This window comes from Tyto alba, unplaced genomic scaffold (genome assembly GCF_018691265.1).
Source record: "Tyto alba isolate M040663 unplaced genomic scaffold, T.alba_DEE_v4.0 Super-Scaffold_17, whole genome shotgun sequence".
In the NCBI taxonomy this organism is placed as follows: domain Eukaryota; kingdom Metazoa; phylum Chordata; class Aves; order Strigiformes; family Tytonidae; genus Tyto; species Tyto alba.
The window spans coordinates 7,798,322-7,807,703 of NW_024881279.1; the positions used below are offsets into that span (position 1 = coordinate 7,798,322).

Genomic DNA, 9,382 nt, shown 5'->3' on the forward strand with positions numbered 1-9,382 from the left:
CCTGTCCCATCCCTGCTGGGTAGGGGATGACCAGTGGAGGACTTGCTCTGGCAAGTGTCCCTGTGCCCAGCTGCAGGAGCTGGAAAGCCCTCACGCCTGGCCCTTCCAGCAGTGCAGAAAGTTGAACCCCTGCAGAGGAGGAATTTGCAGGTTCCAGCCAGCACTGGGGGATACATAGATCGGGATAGCTCTGGCCTCTGCTTTGACCCTGGAGTGGATTTGAGTGGGACAAACACAATTCCACCCACAACAGGCACTGGTATTCTCCCTCCCACCCATCACTGCCACCAGACAGGCTCAGACTCACCCGAGCACCTCCTGCCTCAAGTTGACTCCGCTGACTTGTGAGCAAGGCAGGGAGATGGCCAGCACCCCCCTGGGGCGCAAACTTCAACAGCCAAGTCCCCCAAGAGCCCCAGGCCACCCTCCCACAGGGACAACGCTGCCAGTGGGGCCGACGGGCAACGAGCAGTGCTGGAACCACTGGCTCTCAGCAGCAAAGGCTGCCTGGACGTTCATGCAACGGGTATGAAATGAGACTGCATTTTTCACATATACAAATCCTTAAGATCCAGCCAAGCCAGAGAAGGTTGAATCTTAAAACCCAGGATCTTAAGGGCAAAGCTGGACTCAGATGATCCTCCCTACCCCGTGGGGCTGCCAAATCCCCACCTTGTTCCCCAGCAGCCCGACATGGGGTGGGGGGTGAGCAAAAGACCAAGAGCTGCTGCAAGACATGCAGGGAACTCTCCAAGAGAAGGGCTGAGTGAGAGCGGTGACTGTTTTGCGCTGCCTGTGCTGGAGCAAGGGCCAGGGGCCTGCTCTGTGCCTCCAGGCTGTGCTACACCCCAGTGCAGTAGATCCCCCCCACCCCCAGCATGCAAGCCCCGAGCAGATCCAGCAGGCAGAGGTCTTTCTAATGAGCTTTAATGGTGATCAAGTAGAAGGGAGGCAGCGCAGCAGTAGCTGCAGGTCCCACGCTGTGCACTGAGCTCCCTCTGCCGCCAGCCCGGAGCCCATCGAGCAGAGGAAGCCCAAGGCTGGGATGCAGAGGGAGCGTCAAGGAACATCTGATGGTGCTCCGCAGGGTTTAGGGGTGGGAGCATGGAGGGACAGGGGGTGCAAGCAGCTTGCGGCCACCTCCACTGCAGCCCTGGGGTTGTGGTTACTGAACCATGCAATGCTCAGGCATGGAAGTTTGTTCTTCAAGGGGTGCCAGGGACCTCCAGGAATGCAGCGTGGCACCTGCAGCCCATGGCACATAAAAGGGAGGGCAGATGGGAGCTGGGAAGAGACTCCCATCCTGCTCTTCCCTCCCAAAACTGAAACCAGAACAGCCTCTCCAACACCCACCAGGTCCGTGTGTGCAGATCAGGCCTCCAGCATGGCCCCAGCCAGAGACAAGGAGCCAGGCTGGTGTCCCCCAAAAACCCCGCTCCTCCTCGTCCCTCACAGGGCCAGGTGGCAGAGGCGCATGGGCTCTATGTTGTCCCTCCCGTCGCTGAAGCAGGTGCTGAAGAAGGGGCAGTATCTCTCCGCAGAGACCTGGTGGAAGGTGAAGAGGTGGGACATGTCCCTGGCATCAAAGAAGGTGACAATGCCCTCCTGGCAGTCCAGAAAGACCCCCACTTTCCGGGGGGGCCGGCGGGGAGTCAGGCGCACCCAGGGGGTGGCGGTGGCCCAGTACTCCATCCTGTTCCGCAGGCGAAGTGTCCAGTAGCCATTCTCTGGGCACAGCTTGACCTTCGCTGCCCGGTCCACAGCCTCGGCGGCCACCCCCAGATCCCACTTGGTTTTGCTGCCCACCCAGACCTCCCAGTAGTGCTGGCCGCTGTCAAAGGTCTGTGAGCCCAGGACGTTGACGCACTGACGGAAGCGCCGGGGGCTGCTGGGGACAGGCTGGGCTTGATTCCTCTCTGTCACTGCTGTCAGGTCTCTGGAGAAGACCAGATTGGGGTGGGCTGACTCCGGGTCGAAGGTGAGTGGGGCAGGAGCTGTGGAGATATCGAGCATGGCATTTTACCGGTTGCATATTCCTTCTGCAAAGCACCCCTGGCACCACCACCATCCAGCACATCCACCCCTCACACGGATCTGCTCACCAGGGCAGATGGACTGCAGCATCTGTCTCCAGAAGATGTACTGCAAGGGGCCGCTGTGGCTGTCCCGGTAGTGCTCCAGGTTGAAGGCAGGCTGGGTCTCAATGCGCACTGAGGGCCTGGGGCACAGAGAGCAGCCGTCAACCCCTCTGGCCCTCCGCTACTCGCAGCCTCAGACAAACCTGCACCTTGGGGTCAGTTTTGCAGCCCCATGAGTTCTAAGAGGCTAAGAAAGGGCAGGGAGAAGCCAAAGCATTCAAAATCTGTGGCATCAGCCTTGCTCCCGCTTGCAGCATGTGTGGCTCTCGCACCCAGTCCAAACCAGCATGTCTCCTCCACCCGCTCTTCCTGCCCAGCCATCTCGACACACGTGCTCCCTGGGAAGAGTGTCCAACATGTACTGGGGACCAGCCCCTACCTGGCACAGCACCGGCAGCTCGCTGAGCAATTTGTGATGCTTTTAAAAAATTGAGATAAGATCCCTCCCCCGTGTGGTCCCATCCAGGGACAGAGATAAGCTCCTGAAAAGGGAATCAGTTTCTGTCATGCCAGACACGTACCTGATATCCAGGCTCTCCACCTGCAGTGAGGAGCAGAGAGAATTAGCAGTCACTGTCTGTAATTCATGCAGCTGCACAAATAAGTTCCCTGCCCTGCCTCCTGCTGTCATGCAGCACAGAGAACAAACCAACCTACCAGGACCCCCACCCTGTGGGGAACTGGCTGGGAACTGGGGCCAAGGCAATTGCACAGCAGTGACAGAGGAGGAGTAAAGCTCCCAAGACCCACCACATCCAGGAGACCACCACATTCCTTGTGGCTAAAGCCTCCAGACTCCAAGGGATTGGGTGGATAATCCAGAGGGATGCCAGTGAGAACGACTTCCAGGTACAGCCTAGTGCTGTCATTTAGGACTCTCCCCATCTCAAATTCAGCTCCTGAAACATCCCTCAGCCTACTGCCAGGGTCAGCCAAACACGCTCACCTCCAGAAAAGACACTTCTTCCATCTTACTCAAGCTGTGCTGTATGTGCTCTATGTCCTTCTGCAGCACCGACATCCCCTCCTCCAGCCGGTGGACGTCCCCGTGCAGCCGTGCCAGCGACTGCTCTTCCTTTTTACTCAGCTCTGCCAGCACAGCTCTCTCCTCTTCCTCCAGGATCTGATGAAGGCGGCCAAACTCTGCTCGGATCTTGAAGTTCAGCTCCCCAGACACCTTCTGAACAGAGAGGAAAGGCAGAAGATGAGTCTGGCAGCTAAAACACACAAGTAAGTACACAGGATGGCTGGGCCCGTTACTCTGCTTATGAAGTCCTGGAAATTGGAGTCTCTGGCATACCCATGACTTTTTAGATAGTGAAGAGGACACAAGGACAACTTTCAAGGCTGCCGAGCCAAAGGGAAAAAACAAAACAACCTCAAAACACCAAACACTCCACCGATGGCTCAGTGACCTTAACTAGAAATCCTTGCAGACAGTCACAGTGGGACCCCACAGCTCTCTCCCACACCACCAGGAATTTGCTTGTGTGCAAGACTGGAGCTCTTGCTTTTCTGGAGCTGCAGACTCAGCTGTTCAGGATTTATTTCACATCATGCCAGACCCTGGGCAGAGCTGCCTGACATTGGGAACCTGCTCCTTCTCTGACGTCTCCATCAATCCGGGCTCCTGTTTGTATGGGAGAGACGGGGGAGCTGCACAAACTAATCTCTGTAGTTAAGGCTGATAAAATCCCATTCAGCTCTTTTCAGAGGTCACTTTTTTCCAGTTGTTTAGTCAGCCAGCCAACCTTGTGCTCTCATTGCCTTCCTGCCTGTTTACAAGAGACAGCCAGTGACTTTTTATTTTCCCAATCTTTAAGCTTTTAATCTCTAAGTGCAACCTTAGCCCTCATTATTTTCTTGAGGAGTGCTTCCTGAAATGCACATCCCTTTCTACCAGCAGGAAATCCATCTCCCCCAGAGTACAACTGAAGCTTTCCCAGCAAGCACGGCACCCCGGCCTCCCTTTGCTCCAGCAGGTGCTCGTGCTGATGTACCAGAACTGCAGAGCACATGCATGGCCTCCCTGTTCAAATCAGCAATTTGCTCCTTTAATCTTGAAACACCTCTTAGTCAGCTCTTCCACTGCAACGGGACATCAGCTGCACGTGCTTGTTTGCTATTACTTCTGCATTAACCTCAAAGGCCTATTCCAAATCTGGCAGTGGGATAGAGGTACGAAACAGTGCAGGCAGGAGGATCAGGGACTGCAGCCAATGATAATCTCCCATCAGTTTTATCTCACCTCTGAACTACTTCTGTCTTCCTTAAACTCTCCTTCCTTGGCTTTTAATACTTGCATGTCACTCAAGAAGGAAGCGCAGTCAGCCTGTGGCTGTTCTTGCTTCATTGATCAGCGACAAGTAGGCAGCCTGGTGCCACTTGAGCCCGTAGGGAGCACTCAGACTCCTCACATCACCTCAGAGCTTCACAGTGAATCCAAACAGAGTCCTTGTGACAAGGCCACTGCTCTCTGCAGTGCCAACACTGCCGCCGACCCAGCTCCTTCGGCTTTGCTGTCCTTCAGACACAAAACCATTTCAGAGCTTCCAAGAATTAACTCTCCCAAAGTGGCAGTGCTGCAGGGCCAAAACAAGCTGCTCAGCTGACAGCTCTCACCACTCATCCTGCCTCAGCTCTGCTGCACCAACACACCTTGTAAATGCTGCATTAATGAGTGCTTAGTTCCTCTTCCGAAAAGCCTCCACTGAATATTCAGTACTTACGGGCTTTCGCCTGCATGCAGGGGAGCTTGTTCAGATCCCTACAGATTTATGTGTCTAGACTTTTAGAGGAAGCCGAGGTAAATCTCAGCTGAAGTGATACACAGATCCTCTACGAACGTTAACCCAGAGGCTGTACAAACAGAAGCTAGCACAGGGCATTACCGTCAGGCCACAGATATCTTCCTGCGTTGCACGCTTCCTCTGCAAGAAGTTTTCCATCTCCTTCTGACGAGCTTGCAAAGCATCTTGCAGGTGCTTCTGCAGGAACGAGGAAAAGAAGGTGAGGAGACCATTTCCCTACTCTGCTGTGATTCGGGAGCAACCCCAGTTCCTGAGGCCAGCATTAGAGGGAGGCTGCAACAGGATTTCTTATAAAGGCAGTAAGGAGAAGAAAGCACTGGCTGCACAGGCTTGAGAACTATGCATATGCGCACATAATGAAACAAATGAATTCCTCAGACTGAGAGCTCCAGCCTGGGATATCTGTTTGCAGAAGGTTTAAACCGTGTGTGCTGTGAACTGCCCCCTTAGGCAGTGCACCCAGCACAAGCAGCCCTCACCCCTGGCTGCATGGTCCCTACGTGAGAAGCAAAGAGGCTGCGATGGAAGTCAGGGAGGGAAAAAAATGCAAGAAAAGAAAGTGCCCATAAGACAGACAGCTGGAAGGAAATAGGGAGAGGGACTGAATCAGAACAAGACACAGATGTCATTGCGCTCAGGTTAGGTGAGGCACACGTGGGGCTCCAGGCAGGGGAGTCCACTGTGGGAAGAAAGGGGTGGTGGGCTTGCAGTGGCCGCTCAGGGCTCACGTGGCGCTTGTCCCCATCTCCCCCAGCCAGGCAGAAGCCGCTCACCTGCATCTTGTGCCGGTGCTCCGCAGAACCGCAGCGCCGCACCTTCTCCACCAGCCCCGACAGCAGATAGTGGGTGCGGAAAGCCCGGCTGGGGAACTCACGGCGGCACTGGGGGCAGGAGGGGACGCGGGCGCAGCTCTCCCAGTAGCCCTGGATGCAGGCCTTGCAGAAGTGGTGCATGCAGTCCAGCATGACGGGCTCGCTGAAGAGATCGCAGCAGATGGCACACGTCAGCTCCTCCCGCAGGCTCCGCTCCTGGCTCCTGCCGGCCATCCCTGCCAAAACACAGGCCTCACCCTCAGTTTTCTGCCACCGCCATCCCCAAATCCCCTTCCCTCTAGGCGGGAGCAGGCTCCACGCTGGGTGCTCCGCGGTTTGGTTACCAGACCTTGGGTGGGTGGCACAGGACCTGCCCGGGGTGTACCCAGCCCGGGAAAGACCCGAGCGGTGGGAACTCCAGACCGGTCCTGCCAAAGGGTCGGTCCCTTTGCAGACTGACAGCTTCCCGCTTCCCACTGCTTCAGCAAAAACTACTGAGAGCGCCCAGCCGGGACCGGTCCCGTGTCCTCGGCAGGATCCCGGGGGGAACCCCGGAGCCCGGCCCCAGGCCGGCAAGAGCCCGCTGCACCCCCCGAGATGCGCCGCGCCGCAGCCCCACCATACCCGCTCCGCTCCGCGCACCCCGCTCCACTCAACGCCCACCGACACTTGGACCCTGAGCCCCCTCCCCGCCCAGCAGACTGACGTCGGCCTCGACCAATCGCCGTCCGGACTCACCGCCCCCCTTCCCCCCGCCCCTCCACTCATTGGCTGGGAGCTGCGGCCAGGCGGGGCTCCGGCATGTGACGTGTCACGTGGGCGCGGTCCGGGACGGGTGCTGGGGCCTCGCGCGCCGCCAGCGGGAGGGCGCGAGTTGCGCACCGCGTGCTGCGTTGCGTTGCGTTGCGTTGCGTTGCGTTGCGTTGCGTTGCCTTGCGTTGCGTTGCGTTGCGTTGCGGTGCGTTGCGTTGCGGTGCGTTGCGTTGCGTTGCGTTGCGTTGCGTTGCGGTGCGTTGCGGTGCGGTGCGTTGTGTTGCATTGCACTATGCCTCCTGCTCCTGCACTGCACTGCCCCACTGCTGCCTTCAGCAACGAGACTGTTGGAATGAGCCGTGGGGAAAAAGCCTTCTGCCCCCTAGTCCCTGCTTTTGCTTCTCCAGTGGTCTGTAACTTGGGAGGAAACTGAACCAAGCAAGTCACCGGACCTCTGGAGAGCAGCTCCGGGCAGTGCTTTGGGGTCACAGGTTTGGAGCAGTGATGGCAAGGGCTGCAGGGTTGTTAGTGAAAGAAAGAAGGGTTTTCATCCTTGTGTGGTCACCTGATGGTGGGCCCCAGGGGTGTTGTGGGAAGCGGCAAACGCTGGCGGACATGTGACAACAATCACAAGAGCGTTTAATACTGGAAATAACAAAACTGAAAAGAGGAGGGACACAGGGACAGGCACGAGTTGCACAGGCCATCTGTCTCCTAACTGCTGTTGTAGCATCCCCCCAAAAGGGCGATGTGCCAGGCACTGTCCAGCTATCGCCCTCCTCCTGCTGCTGCTGCTCCATTTCCTCACCATCAGAGCAGTGCAATTAATGCAAAACATGTTTCCGCCCATCTTCATTTGCTTGTCTGAGGGATTTTCCCAGGCTTCCTCTTGCACAGTGTGTGCTCGCTCACTGCCATGTGGCTGCAAGCAGCCCTGCTCGCAGGCATCGGCCACCCCCTTGTCACTACCAGCCCTTTGGGGTCACACGCTCCAGGTCCCTGCTCCCAGGGCAGCCTCCTGCAACCACCCAGGGAGCAAAGCAGCGATGAGCTGAAGCTCCTCGTCGCTTACCATTGCTCTGCAGAGTCCTGGCATAAGCAGCGTGAATGCTGGCGTGTGTGGTGGGGTGGGCTGGGGGTGCCCCCAGGGAAAGGGTTGAGCTTCAGGAGGTGCAATGGACAAGGAGGGAGGATGTGGGCTGCTGCCAAAGTGCTCTGAGGCCTCTGGGCAGGCAAGCGAGCAGCATCTGTGGACACCAACAAGCTCAGGCCATGCCCAAATATGCTGCCAGCCCCAACACAGTTTTTCTGGGGGCTCAGGACCTGCTCCAGCTCACTGAGTGAGGTGAGGATTGGCTGCACCCTCCTGCTCCAGTCCCCGTGGTGGCAGTGGGACAGGGATGCTCAGCCTCTGCTGCTCGCCGGACGCAGGGGTACAAGAAGCACTTGCTGGGCAGCAATTGTTTCCAGCAGGCTGAACCTGCTCCCCTTGCTGCCTTTTTACCCTCTCCACTACACAACTCAGCGGGGTCCTCTTGGGAATGTTGCTAGGACGGTGACACTGGGACCTAGGGATGACACAGGGATCCAGGGATGACTGAGCAATCTCTGCTTAGCTGTGACAGTGCAGCAAAACCTCACTCCCAATATTTACAGAGTTTTATGCTTCCAGGAGGCCAGATCTCACGGTGTGAACAGGCTGGGGCTTGCCAGGAGCAGTGACCGCTGCCAGACCAGCGCGGGGAGTGGCTCGCGTTATGTGTCATCCTCCCGCCAAGTACCAGCAATCCCTGAGAAATAACTGGCTTTGGACTCATGGATTTTGGATGGGAGCTGAATCACCTGCTTAGATGCATCCTTCTGAGAGGGAAATGGCTTCATCATCTGTTTGTAGCCTCTGATCTCCCGGTTTTGCCACCACTTCCCCAGGAGGCATTACAGACTGTGCACAGACACACACATAGACACACACATAAACCAGCAGCTGAGATGCCCAGCCCAGGATACGCAGCCTGGGGTGAGCCAGGGTGCAGCTCCCTGACCTGTTGCAGCTCGCAGAGCCACGGTCCATTATTTGTGTGGCTCTGCACAGAGGTAAAAGCATTAATAATTGCTTTTCGGCGGCAATCTGGAATGTGCTGCAAAAGGTTATGTTCCCCCAGCAGCCCGAGCCATCAGTGGTGGGAGATGTTCCTGTGAATCATCATTTGCACTGTGTTCGGAGAGCTCATCGCCCCCAGTGGGGCTGGTTACAGAGGCCAGGGAGGTGACAGCCCCCAGCCTGCACCTCCATGCACCAGCTGCAGATCTGTTGTTCGGAGAAGGTGCGTCCCTCTGTAGCCAGAGAACTGAAGCTTCACCCTTCAACAGCAGAATCTGGGATATCTCCACTGATGATGAGCTCCCCCACCAGCTCCCCTGTTAGCCCCAGCTAGAGCCTGGTCCTGGGCACTCTGTGCAGTGTGAGCAGCAGGAGCGTCCCCCCACTGCAGCACCAGGCTGGGGCTGTGCCAGTGGATACCCACCTCCAGGGCTGGCACAGGGCTGCGGGATGCTGCTCACGTGGCAGCGATGCTCTGCATCAGGGCATGGCACTGCCATCTGGGTCTGGGTGCTGCAGGACACCCCACAGCACCCAAGGGAGCCCTGGACCTCCTGATGTCTTGACTCGGTTTTCCCAAATAACTCCCCTTGCTGCCAAAAGGACTGATCGCCCATGTAAAATTGCTCATCTCCATCTTTGCCGGTTCAATCTGCAAATGCAGGTTTTGGAGCCAAAGGAGGAGTGGCACCATGTTACCATACACTGCACTAATCCATCAGTCCCAGAAGAAAGTTCTAATACAGGCAGGGATGTCCTTGTCATGGC

General features: G+C 57.0%; 1 protein-coding gene across 4 annotated transcripts; it reads right to left on the bottom strand.

The window, feature by feature from the left end:
* Window positions 1-911: 911 nt before the first annotated feature.
* Window positions 912-6,457, bottom strand: LOC104360618 (zinc-binding protein A33-like). Of its 4 annotated transcripts, none has more exons than XR_006165113.1 (8): window positions 6,110-6,378; window positions 5,722-5,996; window positions 5,030-5,125; window positions 3,085-3,318; window positions 2,660-2,679; window positions 2,103-2,218; window positions 1,354-1,994; window positions 912-1,245 (listed from the first exon to the last, which is right to left on the bottom strand). XR_006165113.1 is itself a non-coding variant. In XM_033006293.2 (7 exons), exons 2-7 carry the CDS (start codon window positions 5,992-5,994, stop codon window positions 1,450-1,452), a joined length of 1,284 nt encoding a protein of 427 aa, XP_032862184.2. In that variant the 5' UTR covers window positions 5,995-5,996; window positions 6,385-6,457; the 3' UTR covers window positions 912-1,449. The 4 variants fall into 4 exon arrangements, 2 of the variants coding, with proteins under 2 accessions (XP_032862184.2, XP_032862185.2); XR_006165112.1 differs by having other exon boundaries at window positions 912-1,284; XM_033006293.2 differs by lacking the exon at window positions 6,110-6,378 and adding an exon at window positions 6,385-6,457 and having other exon boundaries at window positions 912-1,994.
* Window positions 6,458-9,382: the final 2,925 nt, after the last annotated feature.

What these genes read in the sequence shown, in the direction of transcription:
- LOC104360618 (XM_033006293.2), bottom strand. Translation starts at nt 5,994, where the DNA reads ATGGCCGGCAGGAGCCAGGAGCGGAGCCTGCGGGAGGAGCTGACGTGT. An exon ending in AGCACCGGCACAAGATGCAG is followed by an intron (nt 5,126 to 5,721) that starts GTGAGCGGCTTC and finishes TCGTTCCTGCAG; the next exon opens with AAGCACCTGCAAGATGCTTT. An exon ending in AAGAAGTGTCTTTTCTGGAG is followed by an intron (nt 2,680 to 3,084) that starts GTGAGCGTGTTT and finishes TCCTCACTGCAG; the next exon opens with GTGGAGAGCCTGGATATCAG.